This window comes from Oncorhynchus tshawytscha, linkage group LG11 (genome assembly GCF_018296145.1).
Source record: "Oncorhynchus tshawytscha isolate Ot180627B linkage group LG11, Otsh_v2.0, whole genome shotgun sequence".
NCBI classification, from domain to species: domain Eukaryota; kingdom Metazoa; phylum Chordata; class Actinopteri; order Salmoniformes; family Salmonidae; genus Oncorhynchus; species Oncorhynchus tshawytscha.
In genome coordinates this window covers 17,485,884-17,511,552 of record NC_056439.1, presented here as the reverse complement: position 1 = coordinate 17,511,552, position 25,669 = coordinate 17,485,884, and the positions used below count along the sequence as shown (strand labels likewise).

General features: G+C 41.4%; 1 protein-coding gene across 3 annotated transcripts; it reads left to right on the top strand.

Moving 5' to 3' along the window:
• The first annotated feature begins 175 nt into the window (after positions 1-175).
• Positions 176-25,204, top strand: LOC112261534 (putative Polycomb group protein ASXL2). 3 transcript variants are annotated; one of them, XM_024436955.2, is made up of 14 exons: positions 176-343; positions 3,946-4,028; positions 4,324-4,326; positions 4,833-4,941; positions 5,773-5,917; positions 7,274-7,336; positions 7,747-7,865; positions 13,232-13,346; positions 15,537-15,596; positions 16,150-16,313; positions 16,586-16,682; positions 16,916-17,021; positions 17,235-18,237; positions 18,382-25,204. In XM_024436955.2, exons 1-14 carry the CDS (start codon positions 287-289, stop codon positions 20,518-20,520), a joined length of 4,263 nt encoding a protein of 1,420 aa, XP_024292723.1. In that variant the 5' UTR covers positions 176-286; the 3' UTR covers positions 20,521-25,204. The 3 variants fall into 3 exon arrangements, with proteins under 3 accessions (XP_024292723.1, XP_024292724.1, XP_024292725.1); XM_024436956.2 differs by lacking the exon at positions 4,324-4,326; XM_024436957.2 differs by lacking the exon at positions 7,274-7,336.
• Positions 25,205-25,669: the final 465 nt, after the last annotated feature.

Below are 25,669 nucleotides of genomic sequence, written 5' to 3'. Positions count from 1 at the left end.
ATAGTCACATGTTCTGACAGTAATAACGGTCATGGTATTATTTTTTATAGCTATGTAATTTGTTTTATAGCGAAGTAAAACAAATGTTTTTAAATACGCGTTTTCCAGTGACAGCTGTCATTTGTACAGTAAGATGACGTCTCTCTCTGGGTCACATGACACACTCCTTACAGTAAAGCAGTAAAAGCCCAATATGGCAGAAGCGGTCGGTCTTGCGCGGTAACTAAAGCAACATTTCAACTAACACACTGTCATATTCAACACTAATCAGCACAAGACCGCAGCGATGAGGGAGAGACAGAAGAAAAAGAAGGGGAGGACATGGGCAGAAGCTGCTAAAACGGTATTTACTGTCGTTCTATTCAACGTTTGTTGTGCTTGTTTTCCCTTCGCTCCCACTTGTACAACTGTTTATGAGTTCATGACCCGCTGGTGCAGACGAAATGTTGCGTCTGCAACGCAAGGCCTGCTTGTCGGCTAGCTAAGCACTGGAAGTCCATCAAGATTGGCTTGACAGTCTTGTGGGTGCATTTACAGAAAATGGCTATATCAGTGTCTCCATGTAGTTTGCTTTAGTTGCTGAAGTTGTAGATAGGAAATTGACAGAATTATTGTTTCGACCGCAGACACGCAGACATGTCTGTTGCTTTAAAGTAAACACGAAGTGTTGCGCGAGCGTACAGCTAGCCAGTTAGCAAGCTATGCTAACTCAAATTCAGTTTGACAGCTTTTTCTGAACTGACAAAATACATTGAAACATGGCCGTTGTCAAGTTTCTAGCTCTCCAGCTAGTTCTAATCGCCCTGTGTCGATGGACATTAGCTATAACGCTAGGTAATGAGCAATGAACGACAGCTAACGTTAGTATGGTAGTAGTAGTCAACTTGCTAGCTAGCTACAAATAGCTACCTAGTAGCTACATCGGTAGTGTTTATAAACTATTTATAAAGTTGTTTTAGCTACCTGGTCACTGTATTGGCCATTCGGTTTTTTAACATGCTTAGCTGCCTATGGCTTCATGTATTAGCAAATCATTGCTGTTACTAGTTTTGAATAGCTATGTTAGTGTGTCTGTAGCTAATTAAAACTAGTAACAGCAATAACATAGCTAGCCAGTTAGCTAACAGTCGTTAGTTGACAGCTGACAGTTCTACTATTCATATGAAAACCTTTGTGGCATCAAAGATTTGTATAACTAAATCAAGATAGACCACAGTCTGTCTATGGGAACAAATTAGTCATATTGGGCAGAACAAGCAAGGAGGTGGGCAGAGCCAAGCACAAGTTAGCGAGATCCTATTTGCCTGTTTTAGCAATCATCTGCATATTTCCGTTAGGGAACGCCTACTCTGTGAAATGCGCGTGTCCAATAACTCAATTCGCCTTTGCACTCCTAAACATCGCGATTTTTAAAAACTTTGGCAAAGGGTCTACAAAACATAGTCCACTCGGTTAAAAACAGATTTTAGTTTGGGGAACTGAAAACTGTATTGAGACCAAATCTTTCGTCATGAGATCATTTGAAGAATTTCGGCCAAGATCCATCTCCTTCCATCTTCTCCCACTGCTGGCCACTGAGCTTCCTCTCATTACCATATTTGGTAGTGAGTGGAAACGCCAAGCGGATGCTTCACATTTATACTTCCAGTGAAATGTCTGTCTCATTGTTCTGTCTGTGGTGACGTCATCATGGCTATAATTTAGGCTAGCTACATCAGCTATGCCTGTGGTGATCTTGCTCAGGCTTTCTCTTCTTACACATACACAAAGGAAGTGAATCATGCATTGGTGAGGTCATTGAGGTCGGTCTTATTTCCAGCAAGTCACATATTCTCTTGACAATGGGTAAAAGCATGCACAAAATCATTGTTGACAGACTCATTCCCAGAGGTTGACTTCATGTCTTAACAAACCACACTACTAATGAATTTGCTAAAAACCGTATGCGCAGGAGTGCTGATCTAGAATCAGGTCCTCCCTGTCTATGTAATTTTATTAATTGTGATCTAAAAGGCTAAACTAATCCTAAATCAGTACTCCTTCTCTAAGTAAGAGCTCAGTTGAAGCTTACTCAATTGACATGTTCATTTCATACAACTAGGTCCTAATTCCATACCACTAGGCCCAACTATATAATTGTGGGTTGATAATGTGTAGTAACACCATAAGCAATGTGAATACTAGTATAGGACAGGTTGACATACAGTGCCTTGCGAAAGTATTCGGCCCCCTTGAACTTTGCGACCTTTTGCCACATTTCAGGCTTCAAACATAAAGATATAAAACTGTATTTTTTTGTGAAGAATCAACAACAAGTGGGACACAATCATGAAGTGGAACGACATTTATTGGATATTTCAAACTTTTTTAACAAATCAAAAACTGAAAAATTGGGCGTGCAAAATTATTCAGCCCCCTTAAGTTAATACTTTGTAGCGCCACCTTTTGCTGCGATTACAGCTGTAAGTCGCTTGGGGTATGTCTCTATCAGTTTTGCACATCGAGAGACTGACATTTTTCCCATTCCTCCTTGCAAAACAGCTCGAGCTCAGTGAGGTTGGATAGAGAGCATTTGTGAACAGCAGTTTTCAGTTCTTTCCACAGATTCTCGATTGGATTCAGGTCTGGACTTTGACTTGGCCATTCTAACACCTGGATATGTTTATTTTTGAACCATTCCATTGTAGATTTTGCTTTATGTTTTGGATCATTGTCTTGTTGGAAGACAAATCTCCGTCCCAGTCTCAGGTCTTTTGCAGACTCCATCAGGTTTTCTTCCAGAATGGTCCTGTATTTGGCTCCATCCATCTTCCCATCAATTTTAACCATCTTCCCTGTCCCTGCTGAAGAAAAGCAGGCCCACACCATGATGCTGCCACCACCATGTTTGACAGTGGGGATGTTGTGTTCAGGGTGATGAGCTGTGTTGCTTTTACGCAAAACATAACGTTTTGCATTGTTGCCAAAAAGTTCAATTTTGGTTTCATCTGACCAGAGCACCTTCTTCCACATGTTTGGTGTGTCTCCCAGGTGGCTTGAGGCAAACTTTAAACGACACTTTTTATGGATATCTTTAAGAAATGGCTTTCTTCTTGCCACTCTTCCATAAAGGCCAGATTTGTGCAATATACGACTGATTGTTGTCCTATGGACAGAGTCTCCCACCTCAGCTGTAGATCAATGCAGTTCATCCAGAGTGATCATGGGTCTCTTGGCTGCATCTCTGATCAGTCTTCTCCTTGAATGAGCTGAAAGTTTAGAGGGACGGCCAGGTCTTGGTAGATTTGCAGTGGTCTGATACTCCTTACATTTCAATATTATCGCTTGCACAGTGCTCCTTGGGATGTTTAAAGCTTGAGAAATCTTTTTGTATCCAAATCTGGCTTTAAACTTCTTCACAACAGTATCTCGGACCTGCCTGGTGTGTTCCTTGTTCTTCATGATGCTCTCTGCGCTTTTAACGGACCTCTGAGACTATCACAGTGCAGGTGCATTTATACGGAGACTTGATTACACACAGGTGGATTGTATTTATCATCATTAGTCATTTAGGTCAACATTGGATCATTCAGAGATCCTCACTGAACTTCTGGGGAGAGTTTGCTGCACTGAAAGTAAAGGGGCTGAATAATTTTGCACGCCCAATTTTTCAGTTTTTAATTTGTTAAAAAAGTTTGAAATATCCAATAAATGTCGTTCCACTTCATGATTGTGTCCCACTTGTTGTTGATTCTTCACAAAAAAATACAGTTTTATATCTTTATGTTTGAAGCCTGAAATGTGGCAAAAGGTCGCAAAGTTCAAGGGGGCCGAATACTTTCGCAAGGCACTGTATGTTATTGTCTTTAGGCTAGAGGTTGTTTTACATTCTCAAGTGGTTTTAGGTATGTATTACACATTATTACACTGCAATCCATTGACTGATTTTGTGCTTTATTCTTTCAGGTATTAGAAAAGTACCCCAACACACCTATGAGCCACAAAGAGATCCTACAGGTGATCCAGAGGGAGAGACTGAAAGAGATTAGGTAAATAAACAGTCTCATATGTCTTCTGTTTGTTTTCAAAGAAAAGGTCCTTTTAAAGATCCCCTTTTAAGGTTCCTTTAGGTCGCTCTTCACAGTTTTGACTTCATTTTTGATACACAAGATCAGCACACTAGGCCTAGTTTTGTTTATGAATAGCACCATTTCATTTCTTCTTGTTTGATTGATTGCTCATGTCCTTTCCCTTTTTCTTTTCTTCTTCTTGGTGGTAATTATTACATTCACATAATTCTAATAATTTTGTTTCTTGTTTCATTTTTTCACTCTTGTCATCCAGAAGGTAAGACAAAGCAAGTTTTGCCCCTCCCTCCCTTAACAAACTCACTAAAATGTTGTTTGTTTTTCCTATTGCATGTTAACAACTTGTACTTGTTACAACATGTTATTAGCAACTTGTACTTGTAACAAGAAGTTACAACATGTTATTAGCAACTTGTACTTGTAACAAGAAGTTACAACATGTTATTAACAACTTGTTCTTGCATGTCAGGTATTTTTATTTCAGGCAGCACAGTCTAATAATTTCTGCTGAAGCTCTGAATACAGTACACTGGTGCCTGATTCACACTATAGGGCCTAACCGGGCCAGGCTGAGGTGTACTGGGTTGGCCAGCGTGCCCTGGCTACACATCCTCAATAGTTGCTGAAACTATGCTGGAAAGGACAATGTCAAAAGGAAATGTCAGAGCCAGTACAGTACAGTTCAAGTCGGCTCTGTAGTGGCCAGTCAGCTGTCTGCTTCATTGGATGTAACTGGCTGTGATTTCCTCTTCTCCTGTTATCTAGTGGTACTTCCCCGCTGGCCTGTCTCAATGCTATGCTCCACACCAACTCTCGTGGTGAAGAAGGGATCTTCTACAAAGTTCCTGGACGAATGGGGGTCTACACACTGAAGGTCAGTTTAACATTTCTATAATTCTAAATCATGAAACCAATAAGCGCCGACATATCTCTATGTGGGATTGACATGCCATTTTTTTAAACTAATAGGCAGCGCCACAGTGTCAATAATTATGAGCTGTTAAGCGGTGTCATCATAAATATTTTTCTCTATGGAAGGAGAATGAAAAGTAGAGCAATGTTATGACTCAATTGGAAATTCACATGAATCATTATTAATTGCTCTGAATGTTAGCAGTCATTCAAAGCAGTCCGTGTTATGGGGGTGTGTATATAATATCTTATTGTGGTGTGTATATTATAGAATGTGTACACTGAGTGGACAAAACATTAAGAACACCTTCCTAATATTGAGTTGCCCCCCCCCCCCTTTTGCCCTCAGTACAGCCTCAATTCATTGGGGCATGGGCTCTACAAGGTGTCAAAAGCATTCCACAGGGATGCTGGCCCATATTGACTCCAATGCTTCCCACAGTTGTTTCTAGTTGGCTGGATGTTCTTTGGGTGATGGACCATTCTTGATACACATGGGAAACTGTTGAGCTTGAAAAACCCAGCAGCGTTACAGTTCTTCACACAAACCGGTGCGCCTGGCACCTAACAACCATACCCCATTTAAAGGCACTTAAATATATAATACACTGAATGGCACACATACACAATCTATGTCTCAATGCTTAAAAATCCTTCTTTAACCTGTCTCTTCCCTTTCGTCTACACTGATTAATGTTTTGTACACTCAGTGTATGTTGTGTGTTTGTATATAATGTGTTGTGTTTATATAATTTGTGTATAACGTATATGTATGTTGTGTGTCTGTGAGTAGAAGGACATTGGGGACGTGGTGAAGGAGCTGTCTGAGGAGGGATCCGAGGAGGTCGATAGTGATAATTTGTCTGATTCCCAGAGCACAGAGAACAACAATTACACTAACAACCAGGAGGGCATGAGGGGACAGTGGAGGAGGAGAGGTATGATACTACTTCACAATATATTTATAACATCACTGTCTTTTTGATAAGGGACGACGAGAGGTAGAATACTGTATATTTTGCTATATATTTATTAGCTTCACCTTTTTCCATGATGATTAGGCTATTATTCCAATACTTGAAATTGACTGAAATACAGTGCATTCGGAAAGTATTCCGACCCCTTGACTTTTTCCACAGTTTGTTACGTTACAGCCTTATTCTGAAATGGATAACATTGTTTTTTTCCCCTCATCAATCTACACACAAAACCCATAATGACAAAACAAAAACAGTTTTTTGTTGTTGAGTTTTTGCCAATTTCTTACAAATTAAAAATTTAAATATTACACTTTACTCAGTACTTTGTTGAAGCATCTCTGCCAGTGATTACAGCCTCAGGTCTTCTTGGGTATGATGCTATACCCAAGATGATGCTTGGTGGTTCCAAACTTCTTCCATTTAAGAATGATGGAGGCCACTGTGTTCTTGGGGACCTTCAATCCTGCAGAAATGTTTCGGTACCCTTCCCCAGATCTGTGCATCGAGACAATCCTGTCTCGGAGCACTACGGACAATTCCTTGGGCCTTATGGCCTGTTTTTTTGCTCTGACATGCACTGTCAACTGTGGGACCTTATATAGACAGGTATGTGCCTTTCCAAATCATGTGAAATCAATTGAATTTACCACAGGTGGACTCCAATGGAGTTGCAGAAACATCTCAAGGATGATCAATTTCAAGTCTCATAGCAAAGGGTCTGAATACTTATGTAAATAAAGTATTTCTGTTTTTAGCAAACATTTACAAAAAACTATTTTTGCTTTGTCGATATGGGGTATTATGTGTAGATTGATGAGTAAAACAATGCATTTCATACATTTTAGAATACGGCTGTAATGTAACAAAATGTGGAAAATGTCAAGCGGTCTGAATGCTTTCCGAAGGCACCGTAGGTGCTGATACTCATTTCGGTGCCAACCATTACTCTTTATATTTAGGTGCCTGTCCCACTCAAGTTATTGTGGTGTTTCCATTTTCAGTATTGAGTGTGCAGCTGTACATTTTGTGATTAATACTAGACATCAGACTGTTGCCCATCGTAGTGACACTTTAGAACGAGATGAAGTTTAGGCCATTTCTGTCATTCTCTCTGCCCCTTGAACATTTTAAGCAACGGTTACAACAGGAAATTCTTTTTTTGTCTGAGTCAGATCTGTGACCACTTCCTCATATACACATATGAACAAGTTAAGGAACCGTTGAAGTAAAGTAACAGCATATCTTCTGAGCACAGGGATACATTCTTTTCTTTTCTGTTTTCTATTTTATTGTTCTTAATATCAATGCAAAAAGCTCCATCAAAGCAAATGCTATCAAAAGACCCCAAAAGACCCAAGTCCAAGGATAACAGCTACGGTGAGTGAGAAATAAAGATGTAAGCCTTGTTTTTTAAAAACCAGGAAATAACCATTACAAAAGTTGTTTTACATAATCTTGCTACTAACAGTTTTTTTTCTGGCGGTTGGAAAGTCGAGGAGTCTTCGATAAAAATTTAAAAAATGCAATGCACATCCAGGCAACTTTTTGTGTATGTTTTCAGCAATCTTTTAGATGCAATGTAGATTTGTATCGTGTCTGACTGCAAAACAAAACGTATCTACTTTGGTATATCCATCTTAAAGATGAACTGAAACACTCAATCAGCATACAACTTGTGTATTTATGTAAATGTTATCAGTGTTTTGGATGTGAACATTGGCTGTTGTTGTTCAGCGTATTAATGTGTTATTGACTGTGTCTTAAGTTGTGCTGTGTTTCCTTCCCAGTGCCCTCCACGCTGCCATCTGATCCGTCGTCTCCTCAGCCACGTTGTTCATCTCCCTCTGTCCCCAGTAGCAAGCTCATCTCTCCCTCACAGAAACACAGCAAGAAGGCTCTCAAACAGGTGGGCTGATTCTCTATCGGTCTTTTTTTCACTGGTTAATAGAGACCAGTTCTCTCTTTTCTCAACAAGACTAATCTGGGTAAATAAAAGTTCAATAAAGTACTGCTACTGACCTGGTGCCTCATAACCTGCCTGACAGTGTCTCAGTGATGTGCCCTCAGTCTTTTCCACAAGTACCTAGAGTAGCCAGCCAAAAGAAAAATTAGCTAGGCAGGCCTTCCCAACATAATTTTTTTGTTGGCCCGAATTACCTATATTTTGATGGCCTCTGGTACATTCTAATGCCTTGATTCCATCCAAAATACACAGCTAAATTATGGAATTCTTTGTCAAATTGATCTCCCAGATTGGAAAAAGTTGTTGTTATTGGACATGACTTTACAATTTACATCACTAAGAATGTATGAATTCAGTGTATTGTTAGTTATTTGGGTTATTGTCTAGGCCTTGGCTCCTATGATCAGCACGATCTCCTAAGTAAAATAACATTAAACCTTTTTAACATTTAACCTGTCTTCTCTTGATCTAAGTTTTATTTACAGTTATCTGCCACAATGTTTGTTCTTTAAATTATGTATTTTCTTTTAACAGAAAAATTGTCCACTGCACACATTATCTTGAAAAACAAATGAAAAGTGGCTGCTATGTGCAACACCCAAAAGAAAATAAATGAATTTGCCAGAAAATAATGAAACGGCTAAGTGGATTTTGACACATCGGTACAACTTATTTTACATTACACGAAGTGCAAATTCAGGGCTCTATGCTGAGATTTTTAACCAAAAAAGTGTTAAACAAATCAAAAATATATTTTACATTTTAGATTCTTCGAAGTAGCCACCCTTTGCCTAGATGACAGCTTTGCACACTCTTGGCATTATCTCAACCAGCTTCACCTGGAATACTTTTCCAACAGTCTTGAAGGAGTTCCCAAATATGCTGAGTTGGCTGCTTTTCCTTTACTCTGCGGTCCAACTCATCCCAAACCATCTCAATTGGGTTGAGGTCGGATGATTGGTCATCTGATGCAGCACTCCATCACTCTCCTTCTTGGTCAAATAGCCCTTAGACATCCTGGAGGTGTGTTAGGTCATTGTCCTGTTGAAAAACAAATGATATTCCCACTAAGCGCAAACCTGCAATGCTGGTTAAGTGTGCCTTGAATTCTAAATAAATCACTGACATTATCACCAGCAAAGCACCATCACACCTCCTCCTCCATAGTGGGAACAACACACGCGGAGATCATCCGTTCACCTACTTTGTGTCTCACAAAATTGGACAGATTTCCACCGGTCTAAGCAAGTCTCTTCTTCTTATTGGTGTCCTTTAGTAGTGGTTTCTTTGCAGCAATTCAACAATGAAAGCCTGATTCACACAGTTTCCTCTGAACAGTTGATGTTGAGATGTGTCTGTTACTTGAACTCTGAAGCGTTCATTTGGACTGCAATTTCTGAAGCTGGTAACTCTAATGAACTTATCCTCTGAAGCAGAGGTAACTCTGGGTTTTCCTTTCCTGTGGCGGTCCTCATGAGAGCCAGTTTCATCATAGCTCTTGATGGTTTTTGTGACTGCACTTGAAGAAACATTCTTGACATTTTCCACATTGACTGACCTTCATGTCTTAAAGTAATGATGGACGCATCCACAGGAACACACACACGTGACCACCCACACCCGTCCATTTAAAACATTACAATTTTATCTCCTGTTAGGGCCTATAAATATTTCAGAATATAATGTCTGTAATTTTTGTAAATAATAATTGTTTCAAAAATAGTAATTTGGTTTCATATTCTAGGAGTTATAATTTTCATAGTATAGATTTCGTGAATTGTCTCTTTCCAATTGCTTATTTGTGGTGCCAGCGGATTAGGTCAGTTTCTAGTAATCTAGTAAGTGCTGTTATCAGAATTCTGAAGAGGTCCTTATCGCATGAGGGGTTCTCCCCAGGAGTATGTGTTCTGGATTTAGATAAAGTGAGCTTTCAAATGTATCATGCAATACTTTGCATACTTTGGTCCAGAAATGATTGAGGACTGGGCAGGAGTATGGGTTTGGTTAGCCCTGCTCTCCCCATGGTTACCCAGCAACTTGGTGTGATGTGCCGTTTGTACTTTGATTGTATTATACTAGTTGAAAAATCTTCACTAAGTATCCATGAGTATTTCCTCCAGAGCAGTGTTGATTGTCTTGGACGTGTTTCTAGATACTGTAGATCAGGTCTGTTTGGATGCATTTTGTTTTCTTTGTCCAGACCTTTTATGGTGTTATATATAAAGGTATTTTTTATCTTCCTAGTGAGTGTATTGATTGTCTTCATAAATATAGTTGAACTTATTGTTTTTTCTATTTGTTGGATTTGCATCTGTCTCCATTTACCTGTTGTTGCTGGGTTCATCCATACAATAATTGATTTGAGTTGGGCGGCCTAGTCAACTAAAGAAGGCCAGTTTTATTGCTTCTTTAATCAATCTTTTAAACAGTTTTAGCTCTCCTAAAATAATTGCAAACGGGTTTTCTAATGATCAATTCATCTTTTTACAATGATAAACTTGGATTAGCTAACACAACGTGCCATTGGAACACAGGAGTGATGGTTGCTGATAATGGGCCTCTGTACGCCTATGTAGATATTCCATAAAAAATTCAGCTGTTTCTAGCTACAATAGTCATTTACAACATTAACAATGTCTACACTGTATTTCTGATCAGTTTGATGTTATCTTAATGGACAAAAAACGGGCTTTTCTTTAAAAAAACAAGGACATTTCTAAGTGACCCCAAACTTTTGAACGGTAGTGTATATCCTAAATCGTTCTTACTTCAATGGTTCTTTGTGTGATTAGCTACCAGCGATGAAACCAATCGGCAGAAATGCAATGAAAAATAGCTACAGCAGCATTTATATGTTGCTATAAATCAAAACTTGCACGTTCTTATACTTTACTTTTTCAGTTCGCACACACATCTGTTTTTTAGGCGCATATGGTCACTCTATAGAGCCCTGAAATTCACTCAGAGACTGCAACCAACCACAGAGCACACAAATCACACTGCCCACAGGTACCTGGATGAGATATTAAACTGTCAAACCAGCAGTGTTTCCCTGTCAACGCTCACTTTGTGACTGACAAGTGCCTGTCCTTTCAATAGATCGCTAGAAGATACACATCTTTAATTTTAGTGGAAGAGGGCTCGGCTGAATTTGTTTCTGACTAGCCAATTGAAAAGTAGCTTAGTTTAATTTAAGTAGCCGGCAATAAATGAGTCTGTAATCAACTGTTTAGCCAACAGCCGGCGCTAGTGGAAAACACTGCTTGCTCTCTATGCTAATAAACTGTAGCTCTAGTTGCTCTAATTTGGCTAAAGACACCAGTTTTGTAGAATAAATGCACGCTTGACATTCACTGTGCTTGTTAAATTTAATAACTTCTTTGTTACAAAGAAAACAACACCTTGTGTAAGTTATTTTAAAAGACATGAGTGTGCATTGGGGAAAAAAATACCATTGGCTGAGTTGTATTCATTTCCTCACAACCCACAACTCCACTAGCTTCCCATTGGTCTTCCTTAATTCTGCATCACAAATGTCACCCTATGCCCTATATATTGCACTGCTTTTGACCAGAGCTCTATGCGGGCCCTGGTAAAAAAGTACTGCACTATATAGGGTAACTCTTTTGGGCTCCTGAGTGGCGCAGCGTTCTAAAGCACTGCATCTCAGTGCAAGAGGTGTGATGCAGTCCCTGGTTCAAATCCAGGCTGCATCACATCCGGCCGTGGTTGGGAGTCCCATAGGGCGGCGTCCAGGTTTGGCCGAAGTTGGCCGTCATTGTAAATAAGAACTGACTTGCCTAGTTGTATTCGGCGCATGTGACAAATAAAGTTTGATTTGATTAGTTAAATAAAGGTTCAATTTACTAAGTCTAGCCAGCTATCTAAACTACCGGCTAGGGGGCTCCCCATTGATTTTGGTAGTCAATCTCACTCAGATATCATATCATAACTGCAAACATTTCTCTCCACCCTAACAACAAATATTTTGTATCTTTCTGCCCCATGGCAAAACTGCAACATTTTCTCTACGCCCAATGGAAAAAAGTAGAATTGCAGGAAATTAACTCTAAAAAGTATTTTCTTTCTCTCCACTGTCAAGCGGGGATGGCACTAAAATAGCATTGAATGAGCTGTATTGCGCCATAAGCAAACAAGAAAACGCTCACCCAGAGGCGGCACTCCCAGTAGCCGGGGACTTTAATGCAGGGAAACTTAACCAAATTTCTATCAGCATGTTAAATGGACAACCAGAGGGAAAAGAACTCTGGACCACCTATACTCCACACACAGAGATGCAAACAAAGCTCACTCTCGCCCTCCATTTGGCAAATCTGACCATAATTCCATCCTCCTGATTCCTGCTTACAAGCAAACATTAAGCCAGGAAGCACCAGTGACTAGATCAATAAAAAAGTGGTCAGATGAAGCAAATGCTAAGCTACAGGACTGTTTTGTTAGCACAGACTGGAATATTTTCCCGGACTCCTCAAATGGCATTGAGGAGTACACCACATCTGTCATTGGCTTCATCAATAAGTGCATTGATGACATCGTCTCCACAGTGACCTTATGTACATATCCCAACCAGAAGCCATGTATGACAGGCAGCATCTGCACTGAGCTAAAGGCTAGAGCTGCCGCTTTCAAGGAGCGGGACTCTAACCCGGAAGCTTATAAGAATTCCCGCTATGCCCTCCGATGAACCATCAAACAGGCAAAGTGTCAATCCAGGACTAAGATTGAGTCGTACTACACCGGCTCTGACACTCGTCGGATGTGGCAGGGCCTGCAAACCATTACAGACTACAAAGGGAAGCACAGCCGAGAGCTGCCCAGTGACACGAGCCTAACGGCCGAGCTAAACTACTTCTATGCTCGCTTTGAGGCAAATAACACTGAAACATGCATGAGAGTACCAGCTGTACCGGAAGACTGTGTGATCACGCTCTCCGCAGCCGATGTGATTAAGACCTTTAGACAGGGCAACATTCACAAGGCCGCAGGGCCAGACTGATTACCAGGACGTGTACTGCGAGTATGCGCTGACCACTAGCAAGTGTCTTCACTAACATTTTCAACCTTTTCAAAATGTCAAGAACTTTTAAAGTTTCTTCAAGTCCAGTTGCAAAAAACATCAAGCACTATGATGAAACTCAATATGCCACATTGAGGGGGGAGTCTAAGACAGGAGCGGACATTCATCTTGGCACTGGTAAATAATCTCTTCCTTTCTTCATTCCTCTTTTCCTTCCTTTTTTTCTCCCTCCCTATTCCTCTTTTCCTTCTCCTTCTTCTCTGTCCCATAGGCCCTGAAGCAGCAGAGGAACCAGCGGAGACAGGGGGGCATGCCCACCACCTCCAGCCCAAGGCTGCTCATCAAGAACGTGAAGGACATGGCTGACACCATTGCCACTAAGACCGGTAGGTGGCAGACAGACGTACAGTATATGAGCTCCAAAAGTTTTGGCACAGTGAAGTTTTGATGTTGTTTTGGCTCTGTACTTTAGCACTTTGTATTTGAAATGATGCAATGACTTCAAGGTTTAAGTGCAGACTGTCTGATTTCATTTGAGGGTATTTTCATACATATCGTGTAAACCATTTAGTAATTACAGCACATATTGTCCCCCCATTTTAGGGGACCAAAAGTATTGGGATAAATTCACTTATGTGTAATAAAGTAGTATTTGGTCCCATATTCATAGCACACAAGGACCACATCAAGCTTTTGTTTTGGTTGTGTTTCAGATTATTTTGTGCACAATAGAAATGAATGGTAAATAATGTATTGCGTTATTTTGGAGTTACTTTTATTGTAAATAAGAATATAAATATGTTTCTAAACACTTCTACATTAATGTGGATGCTACCATGACTATGGATAGTCCTGACTGAATCGTCATAATGATGAGTGAGAAAGTTAGACATGCTACCCTCTCACCATTACAATAACAGGGGAGGTTAGCATTTTTGGGAGGGTATGATATATATGACTCGAACATTCTCACGCATCATTATTCAAGATTCATTCAGGATGATCCGTAATCATGGTAGCATACACATTAATGTAGAAGTGTTTGGAAACATATTATATTCTTGTTGACAATAACATTTTGGAACTGTGTACAAAAGGTGCCATAATTTCTAAATGGTTTACCCAATATGGATGAAAATAGCCTCAAATTAAAGCTGACAGTCTGCACTTTAACCTCACATAGTCATTGTATCGTTTCAAATGTCCCAATACTTTTGGAGCTCACTGTAACTACAGTGCATTCGGAAAGTATTCAGACCCCTTGACATTTTCCACATTTTGTTACGTTACAGCCTTATTCTAAAATGGTTAAATAAAAACATTTCCTCATAAATCTACACACAATACCCCATAATGACAAAATAAAAAAGGAAATATCACATTTACATAAGTATTCAGACCCTTTGCTTTGAGACTCGAAATTGAGCTCAGGTATATCCTGTTTCCATTGATCATCCTTGAGATGTTTTTACAACTTGATTGGCGTCCACCTGTGGTAAATTAAATTGATTGGACATGATCGAGGCACAGATCTGGGGAAGGGTACCGAAAATGTCTGCAGCATTGGTCCTCAAGAACACAGTGGCCTCCATCATTGTTAAATGGAGGATGTTTGGAACCACCAAGACTCTTCCTAGATCTGGCCGCCAAACTGAGCAAGGGGGGAGAAGGGCATAGGTCAGGGATGTGACTAAGAACCCGATGGTCACTCTGACAGAGCTCCAGAGTTCCTCTGGAGATGGGGAACCTCCCAGAAGGACAACCATCTCTGCAGCACTCCACCAATCAGGCCTTTATAGTAGAGTGGCCAGACGGAAGCCACTCCTCAGTAAAAGGCACATGACAGCCCGCTTGGAGTTTTCCTAAAGGACTCTTAGACCATGAGAAACAAGATTCTCTAATCTGATGAAACCAAGATTGAACTCTTTGGCCTGAATGCCAAGCGTCACATCTGAAGGAAACCTGGCACCATCCCTATGGTGAACCATGGGTGTGGCAGCATTATGTTATTGGGATGTTTTTATGTGGCAGGGACTGGGAGACTAGTCAGGTTGAGGCAAAGATGAACGGAGCAAAGTACAGAGAGATCCTTGATGAAAACCTGCTCCAGATTACTCAGGACCTCAGACTGGGGAGAAGGTTCACCTTCCAACAGGACAATGACCCTAAGCACACAGCCAAGATAACGCAGGAGTGGCTTTGGGACAAGTCTCTGAATGTCATTGAGTGGCCCAGCCAGAGCCCGGACTTGAACCTGATCGAACATCTCTGGAGAGACCTGAAAATTGCAAAAATGTCTAAATAGTATTTGCTTAGTCATTACGGGGTATTGTGTGTAGATTGATGAGGAAAAAAACGATTTCATACATTTTAGAATAAGGATGTAATGTAACAATATATGAAAGAAGTTGCTTTCTTATCCAGTTCCAGTTTTGCCGTGTACATCAGCTAGCCTTTCCTGCTTCCACAATGGAAATAAGTTGTCTTATGCTCATTTTTATTTTACCCAGTGTATCAACTTGTGTGGCTGAATTGTGTTTAAATCAAATCATGCTCCTCTCTGTCCATCCAAACAGACTCCTGTCCTGCTTCTGGTACCAGGAAGATGTCTCAGAGGTCCAGTCGACTCAGTGCACGTAAGTACTAGATATTTCAGGTATTTCAGACATTCCAGAATGCAGATGATAGAATTTGCATTCCATATACCGCAGCAGCGTGATCGCCCATTCAAATACTGCCTCGGCAAGATCGTGTTACTTCCGTGACCTACATTACAGTAATTTAGCTGACGCAGACTTATAGGAGAAATTAGGGTTAAGTGCCATGCTTAAGGGCACATCGGACAATTTTTGTTCACCCTGTCGGCTCCAGGATTCAATCCAGCGACCTTTCATTCACTTGCCCAATGCTCCCAACCGCTAGGCTACCTGCCGCCTCTGTAGTAGACTCATCCAGCTTGTCTTTGTAATTTAGATTTAGTAGGCTAATACTGCACATACCAGTCTCTGTTGGCCTGGTCCCAGATCTGTTTGTGCTGTCTTGCCAACTCCCATAATCATTGACATGCCAAACATAACAACAACCATAGGAGTTGGCTACAGCACAAACAAACCTTTTTAGTTATTTTGTATGATTTCCAGTGGATTTATCTTCTCTTGTGCTGTGTGTGTTTTTTTTTTTTTAATCCAGGGCAACTGAAGCGTACCAAGTGTGCAGAGATAGATGTTGAGACACCAGACTCTATCCTGGTTAACACCAACCTGCGTGCCCTGATCAACAAACACACCTTCTCTGTCCTGCCCACAGAGTGCCAACAGAAGCTACTCACACTACTGCCTGAGGTCGACCAACAGGTACTAGACACCATAAGGTCTCTAGCGCCAAAGAGGTTTAAAACCAAGAGACTCAACTTGCGATTCATTTCTGTAATCATCCACAAGATATTTGCAGGAAATAATCGCATGGGGAGTCTCTCATCTCTCTTCATGTACCGATGATGATAATGACAATGATGATGCTATTGATAAGCAGATGGTGATGACAATAATGTACGATGATTTTGATAGTGATAATGATGGTGCAGTTTATGATGATGTACACAAGTTATCTCTGTCTGTATCTTTAGGCCTGTATGGATGGTCTGTTAAAGGTCACCAGTTCTGCCTTGAACAATGAGTTTTTCACATCAGCAGCTCAGTCCTGGAAGGAACGACTGGCAGAAGGTCAGTGCTCCTAGCCTGGTCCGGGATCTGTTTGTGCCGTCTTGCTAATTGTCAATAGCATGATAATGACCATTGGCAAGACTGCATAAACAGATCTTGGATCAGGCTACTGTGCTTCTGCTTCAAAATATAGCTTTTTATTAAACATCATTTTTCATATTCCCAGTAACAAGGTTTTTTAAATGTCTCATAAACCTTTTTTTTTTAAATGTTATATTTTCCAAACCACGAAGGTGAGTTCACTCCTGAGTTGCAGCTGAGAATGCGTCAGGAGATTGAGAAGGAGAAGAAGGTGGAGTATTGGAAGGAAAGTTTCTTTGAGAGCTACTATGGTGAAAAGTAAGTCATTTTTCAGGGCTGGAATCTATAAAATACATTGTAGTTATTGTTATGTCATTCAAGCTTTTTTTTACCTGCAAGCCTCTGTTTGCTTATCCCTCAGATTTATCCTTTCTTTATAGTTGGCTGACTTCTCTCTCACGCTTTCTCTCTTTCTCTCTCTCTCTCGCTCATGCTTTCTCTCTCTCTCTCCCTTCCTCTCTTCCTATCCAGCTCTGGACTCAGCTTAGAGGAATCCAAAGAGCTGCTTGAGTCTGGTCTCAGTCTGGAGCTCTCAGCCACCAAACCCCAGTTGTCTCCTCCAACACAGCCAAGTCCTGCTGGCCAAGCACTGCAAGATCCCAAGGTCCCTGAGAACAGCTGCCATACTCGTTCGTCAGAGAGGAGGCTCCGATCATCATCACTGCCTATAAACCCTACATCTAAACCCATAGAACCTCCATCTAAACCCATAGAACCTCCATCTAAACCCATAGAGCTTTCCAAGCCAAGACCGGAACCAGAGCCTGTTCACGATGAACCAGTACCAGTCCCACCCATTGTCCCACCAGTTATATTACCGAAAATTGTACAGAAGACACTGGAGGTTGAGTACCCCAGACACAGGACTCGTAGCAGAGGTTTATCCCTGCCTATAATGGCAGTGGAGGCACCTGTTGTGCGGAGGCAGGATGTGGTGGACTCAACCTTAATGGTTACTCCACTTGGGGAGAAGCAGATGGAGGAAGAGGAACAGAAGCTGAAAGAAGCTCAGCCGGAGACCCCCCAGTCCCCTGAGATCCCACAGTCCCCTGCCCTGGAGAGTCCTCCAGAGGTCTACTCACAGACGAAGCTCAGATCATCACTGCCGTCCGACCTTTCAAAGCCAGAGCCTCTGGGCTTGGACGAGCACAGTGGGGAGAGGAGGGAAGATGTTACACCAGAGAGAGGCGCCTCTGTGTCAGTCACCCCCGTATCCACCCCTGTATCCACTCCTCTATCCACCCCTCTATCTACTCCCGTATCCACCCCTCTATCTACTCCTTTATCCACCCCTGTATCTACCCCCATATCCACCACCCCATCCCCAGAGCCGTTGAAAAGGAAGTCCTCATCCAGTGAACAGGAAGTAGAGCTGACTCCAGAGAAGAGGGCCCGCATCACTCCACCGACAGTATCTGTGGTAACCTCTCCAGCAGCCACCATAACAACAGCTCAGAGAGTGCCTCCGCTTAAGGTAAATACAGTAATTTTTTAAACAATTAAATATTGTATATTGAAATTTATTTGTGGTGACTAAAAACATCAGGTACGAATACATACACCAGGAAGGCCCACACATGTTAAGCTTGCGTTCTTTCTTGTTCAATTTCCTTTTCAGATTCCTGTGTCACGAATCCTATCAGTCCCTGCATCTCCAACCCAGGTGTCCCCCAGGACCCCTGTACCGCTCAGCCCTGGCCCCAGCCCCGGACGCACTGGTGCTCGCACTCTGGCTGACATCAAGGCTAAAGCCCAGCTAGCCCGGGCCCAGCGTGCAGCAGCAGCTGCTGCAGCCAGCTCCTCCTCTAAAGGTGCAGTACCAGGCCCAGGACCAGGAGGAGGCATTGTAGAGCATAGAGCTTCAGCCCAGACCCTCCACTCCAGGCCCCCCTGCTCCACCCAGTCTCAGTCAACCACCAGGCTGCCAGTAAGTAGCATCACTGGTCAATCTACCTGTCAATCACCTGATGCAGTCACCACACCAGCCCACTCCAGTTCGGTCCAATCCTCAGGCTCCTCTGTGCCCTTTGACCTTAGCCTGTCTCAAAGAAGCTCCAACACCGGTAGAGCGTCTCTTACTGATGACCAACAGAGAGGCTACTCCGATGGTCTGATGAACCCAGGTTCTCTGATGGGACCTCAACATGGGAACATTCAACATACGTCATACCCACCAGGTCCCCAGTCAACCTCGAGCTACACTTCATCTGTGTGTGGTGTGAAGAGCCAGTATGTATCTGGAAGCTCCATGGCAGCCAGGGCTAGCCACTTTATCCCAGCCAACAACCCTCTGGTCACATCTCTCCTCCAGGGGAAAGAGGTCCCTCTGGAACAGATCCTCCCCAAGCCTCTGGCCAAGGCCGATGTCCAGATGTCCCAGGCCAAACCCTCCCATGATGACAAAGGGACGATAAAGTCCCACAGCACTGCTGGAACAGCCAGTGGTGAGAATAAGAGCCAATACCTACACGCTGGTGGTGTGGAGGACTACAGTAGATCTGAACAGCAAGGATCCATAGGCCAGTCCACTTCCACCATACCTGGAACAAGAGCAGGTATGTTGGCAGAGCTCCAGCACCATCAAAGGGAAACACCTAACAAAGACATCCAGGAACAGATCCTTCAGGCTCTGATGCACAGGGCCACCCACCAGCACCAGAACCAGCCATTTGGGGTCTCAGGTGGAGCTCAGCCTGCCCAGTTCGGAGCTTGTAATCTGGGGCACCAGGAGTGTGGGGACCATCCCCGGTTCTCCGCGGGGTTCCCTGGACGGAAGAGGATGTCCAGGCCTGCCATGTCAGGGCACTACCTCCTCAATGTCTCCACGTACGGACGAGGCTCAGAGAGCAGTAAACGCTTCCACCCATTGAACACCGTTAACACCTCACTGACCCCACTGGCCAATCTGAAGAGAGAGCACATCGGGGGGGAGAGGCTGGCTAACGAAGTGGAGGAGTCAGTGGAGAATAAGTCTCATTCTCATTCTAACCCTGCTGGAGTCAAGATGGAAGAGCAGGGCTTCTCAGTCACAAAAATGGATGAAGCTCTGGGCTTTCAACACTGCTCCAGAATAATGTCTGAGTCTCCATCAGTGGGGGGCTGTATACCAGAGCAGGAGGACAACAGTTCAGCCGGTACAGGTAGAGACAGTGGCACTTCTGCAAGAGCCAAAGAAACCAAACCTTTCACCCAATCACAATCACAGCACAGGAGGCACCTGGAACTCTGCAATACTAAACAGGGTGGTCATTCCCAGCAATATCGTTTATCTGTATCTCCCCACGTGGGGACCATGGACCCCACTCACCCCAGTACTCACCAGCGTCCGTCTGCCTTTCAAACTCAGAGACCTCCAATCGATAATCAGGAATCCATTTTGGGTTCCTGCTACGGTGGCACCATCAGCATGTCTGTACCTCACGCTCTGAATCACAATGCTGCTGCTTCAGGCACCGCTTCTAGTGCCTCCCCCTCTGTGTCAGGTAGTGGTGGGGACAGCGGCAGTGGCACCGGCAGTGTCATGTCTTTCTCAGTGACCGTCACTACCATACCTGCCGGTCACCCGTTGGACCACAGCAGCCAGGGGGAGGGGTCTCCAGAGCAGGGGTTTATGGAGGGATCTGGTATAGAGGACGTTCAGTCTAAATGCTACTGCCGACTCAAGGCTATGATCATGTGTAAAGGGTGTGGGGCCTTCTGCCATGACGATTGCATTGGCCCTTCGAACCTCTGTGTCTCGTGTCTAGTGGTACGATAAAACTACTAATAATGTAGTGCTGAGCGAATAACTATTATTTTTCGTCGGTTCAATTATTTGAATTGCATTTCTGTTAGCTCTATGCAGTTTCTGTAGAGTTACATCAGATCAAGCCTGAAACTGTGTGATGTAGTAGGGAGTTGTAGTTCCTAACAGGACAATGTTCTACATAGTTTAGCGCCGAAAACGTGCTAATAACTACGTACGGTCTGTGTGGAGCAAGACACGGGGAGGAGAGAGAGCGCGCGATCGAGAGAGATCGAAGGCAGTCGCTTCGCGAGCATGAAAATACATGATCTAAATGTTTGATAGTTGGTATTTAGCGGTCATAAATGTATGCCTTATTTACTTTGAAGAACTACTAAATAGTGATTGTTGTACAGCATAGGCAGCAGCTCTATATGAGATGATGACTCGGAATGAAGTAAAAAAATATATTAAAAAATCATCAAATAAAACAAATATTTTATTAAAGTAATGTGAATAAATGATGGTTAATAAGTGATACGCAACAATGGCCAGTCATTACCATCATGTGACTTTTATTAATTGTTTTATTCTGTGTTACAGCATTCAACCCACATAATGTATAGTGCGTTTAATGTTTAAAAAGATCATCAAAATTTAAAAATTGAATTTTTTTTTTTTTTACATAATGAACCAAAACCAAACCGACTTCAAAAATCACTAATCGCTCAGCACTACATAAATGTAGACATGATCTGTTTCAATTCTTTATTATTGTACCAAGGAACAAATCAGCATCAAGTCATCTACCATCATCAACAAGTAGCGGTTACGAGCAAGGTCAGTTCCATTTAAATTCTGGAAGTAAACTGATTCAAATGTTTCTATTTCAATTCCGAATCTAATTTGAAAAGAAAGACAAATTGGACTGTCAGTGTATTTCCTGAATTGACTGAATTGAAGTGGAATTGACCCTAACCCTGGTTACCAGGGTAAAATGCACAGTGGCCATACTCAACCCAGCACATGGTTTTAGTGGGGTGGCAAATCATTTATACTGGACGACACAAGAGGTTGGTGGCTCCTTCATTGGTGAGGACATGCTTAGCGAAACTAAGTGGAATGGTATCAAATACATCCATTTGCTCTGTTTCGGCCATTATTATGAGCTGTCCTCTTCTCCGCAACCTCCACTTTCATCTATTCCATCTGAAAAAGAGTTTGTTTTGTACAATTCACCGATCAGTTCAAATCAAATCTTAACCTTTTAGACTTGAGACAAAAGTTGAATCTTGGCAATATTTTGCACTTGGACATGTTATTGTGCTATATTTTTGTAAAGATAGTTTAGATTTTAAAAAAGTAAGGAAAAAAATGAATGTTGCTATTTTTGTAGAACGTAATAACAATGTTATGTTAAAGACTGCCACTCTTCATTCAGGAGTTTAAGTTATGATGTTTTAAAAGGTGAAGAAGGGAGTTACATTCATATTCATCGACCCCTTGGGGTTTGTGTGTAGGTGGGGGAGTACAAATACTGATTTATATAGATTTTAAAGGTTGCAATCAATCATTTATATATATATACAGTACTAAAAACAAAGTTACAGATGTGTCAAAAGAAAATAGATATTTCAAATTATTTAGATTATAAAACATTATTTCTACTAACGGGGCGACTGACACTGAGACTGTATAGTACATGTTGTGTACAGCGTTTGTACTCTAACATGGTGATGAAAAGTAAAAGCACTTCGCAAATAAATGGATAAATAGTGCCCTTCAAGGAGCAAGCTGAGTATAGTCTGATTCCAGATCTGTTTGTGTTGTTTTATGGCAATGACCATAGGAGTTAGCAATACACCACAAACAGATCTGGAACCAGGCTACAAACTTGAGGCCATTTCAGATCATCGTGTGAAGTTTACCGACTCCATGAACTCTGAAAAACCTCGACTTGTAGAGATTTTGGCTCATGACGCATTTGTTTTCATATATGTTTGTTTGTGTATAACAGAGTAACTATTAGCAGTGATGTACATTTAAAACACTCAGAGAAAGAAAGGAGAAAAATGAAGATTTCAGTTCTTGTATTATTCTTTTGCTTTGTAAATATTGGCTTTCGTTGAGCTAGATTTAGAAATTAATTTAGCTTTATTTTCCTTGCTTAAGCATATCCAAAATATATTGTTTTTTATTGCAAAAGAGTTTATATCTCTAAAAGAAACTACACAAAAATGTGTATTTTAACGCTAAATGCTGTGCTATCATGAAACCATTCAAAGTTGTATAGGCTCCAGGTACAGTATTCAGGTTGATGGGCGGTAGAGATACAATTTACTAGCTACATATAAAACAAAGGAACATCATATGGGTATACATGGTGATTGCAATTATAAAAGCAAAATGTATCAATCATATTTTTGAAATGATCTGACTAAAACTGAAGATAGTTGCTGTGTAACGGTATATTTTATAGAAATAATTTCCATGGTAAGATGCCAAAGTCACCTTATGAAAACGAAATGATCAGATCTCGTTTTGAAATGTCTGACTAGTTAAACAAAGTAATATATTTTAATATAAAAAAATCTATTTACAAATCATTTTTAAAAACAACAGGGTATTTACTAGAATGATACACAATACACCGGCCAGTTTTTTTTAGGTACACCCATCTAGTACCGGGTCAGACCTACCCTTTGCCTCCAGAACAGCCTGAATTGTTCAGGGCATAGATTCTACAAGTTGAAAATGTTTCACAGGGATGTTGGTCCATGCTGACGTGATGGCGTCACGCAGTTGCTGCAGATTGGACTGCGGTACCCCACCGTCAACAGCCTGTACCGTTGACACCAGGCAGGATGGGACCACGGACTCATGTTGCTTACGGCAAATCCTGACTCTGCCATCAGCATGACGCAACAGGAACCAGGATTTGTCAGACCAGGCTATGTTTTTGCACTCCTCAATTATCCAGTGTTGGTGATCGTGTGCCCACTAGAGCCACTTCTTGTTTTTAGCTGATAGGAATGGAACCCGGTGTGGTCGTTTACTGCAATAGCAGTGAGTTGTGTGTTCCGAAATTCTGTTCTGCATACCCCTGTTGTTCTGCGCCTTTTATTTATATGTTTGTGGCCCGCCTTTTAGCTGGCACGGTTCTTGCTATTCTCCTTCGACCTCTCTCATCAATGAGCTGTTTTCACCCACAGGACTGTTTCAACATTCTCGGTAAACCCTAAACACTCTCATGCGTGAAAAGCCCAGGAGGGTGTCCGTTTCTCAGACACTGGATCAGGTGTGCCTGGCACGACGATCATACCACACTCAAAGTTTCTTAGGTCACTAGTTTTGCCCATTCTAACATTCAATCGAACAGTAACTGAATGCCTGTCTACCTGCTTTATATAGCAAACCACGGCCACGTGACTCACTGTCTGTAGGAGCGATCCATTTTTGTGAATGGGGTGGTATACCTAATTGACTGGCCGGTGAGTGTATATTGGCTGTCCCTTTTTCTTATGTTTTTGTGTGAAAGCGTGGACAGACCACAACATAACTTTTGTAGCCAAAAAAACATACCCAAGTTTTCTGATTCTATATGACCCATGTATTTTTATGGAAATCTACATGTCCTTTTCCACTGAAGTCCTGCCTGGAATATTGTAACCATCTGAACTGTATGCTCTTGTTAACGACTTTGGTTAATAAGATATGGGGCATTGTTTTGTCTTACACATTTTCAGCATTATGTGCTTATTTGGGGGAAACTGAATACAACTTCATGGCACCATTTTGTAAGTGGTCTGTGGATTGGATCCGTGTGTGCGTGTGTGTATGTGTGTGTATGTGTGTGTGTGTGTGTGTGTTTAAAAGTTAATTGACGTCCTTATTTACAGTCACAGGATTCTTTATCGTCTCAAAAAGTTCACAAAGTGTGCATCCCAAATGGGCTCTGGTCAAAAGTAGTGCATTATATTGTATTATATATATGGAATTAGAGGGCCATTTGGAAGCAGCCAAATGGTTCATATATGGAGGGTGCATATCTTGTAAAGATGAGACCCAATATTTATGATTTGACCCCTATCATTGCAAACTTTGTTAATTCATTTGATCACCTATCAAATGTTATTAATTTTATTTTAAATAAATACATGTTTTAGTCTAATTTGGTTTCCCCAACATCTAGTATTGAGTATTAATTATATATTTTTTTATGAATTTTGATGTTCTATTAACTGACTTGTGTATATGTGGATTGCAAAGAGAAAGTTGTTTTTACCCACATTTTGTAAAAAGGCAGCTGACATCTCGTAAAGTTTAAGAGAGCGTTGAATTATTGATTCAGTAGCATACTCCACTTTGTCCTTTTCTCTCAAACCATGATTGACTTTTTTAAACAAATCGAAAGCTTAAATTCAGAGGGATATATTGATTAGATCCCATTTTTAAACCGAAGGACAAAAAGTAAAGGGTGAGGATAGACTTGGTTAGGAGGAAACGTTTCTTAAGTGTCATCCAATAATGGTTTGAAAATGTCTGTCTGTTTGTCTTGTGAAGGGTGTGTTCCCATCAGTCTGTCATTTTTGCTGTTTTTAGATTGGAAAGTCTCCATTTTAAAATGCAGGTGAATGTAATATAGTAATCAGCACTTGTAAACAAAGTGTATTTTATCAAACTATATATTATGAATAAATAACAATGCAAAAAACATTTTGATTGGGTGTGACATTTGTATGTCAATTAAATGTATTTTATAAAGCCATTTTTACATCAACAGTGGTTGCAAAGTGATTTACAGATACCCGGCCTAAAGCAGAAGCACAGTGGCCAGGAAAAACTCACTTGAAAGAAGGGACCTAAGAAGAAACCTAGAGAAGAACCCCGCTTAAAGGGGTGAATGGGTGGGCCATCCTCTTCTGGCAGTAAGGAATGTATGTATGTGAGTGACTACTCTACTCTAATACTAGTACAATTTACACTATAGGCTTACTATCAGTATCACATTACTTCACATTACTACACATCATATTACTAAAGCTTTTACACTCCACTAAGAGATACAATCACCAGTCAAATCAGATGCATGTCGTTTCCATATTATGCATGGGGGAAAAAAATGCTAGTCTATTGCTTGGAATATTACGCGAAACCTGCTGACCGTCGCATATCATATAAA

Coding starts and splice junctions, on each gene's coding strand:
- LOC112261534 (XM_024436955.2), top strand. CDS start 287: ATGAGGGAGAGACAGAAGAAAAAGAAGGGGAGGACATGGGCAGAAGCT. Junction 7,866..13,231: donor GCAAGAAGGCTCTCAAACAG/GTGGGCTGATTC, acceptor TCTGTCCCATAG/GCCCTGAAGCAGCAGAGGAA. Junction 15,597..16,149: donor GTCCAGTCGACTCAGTGCAC/GTAAGTACTAGA, acceptor TTTTTAATCCAG/GGCAACTGAAGCGTACCAAG.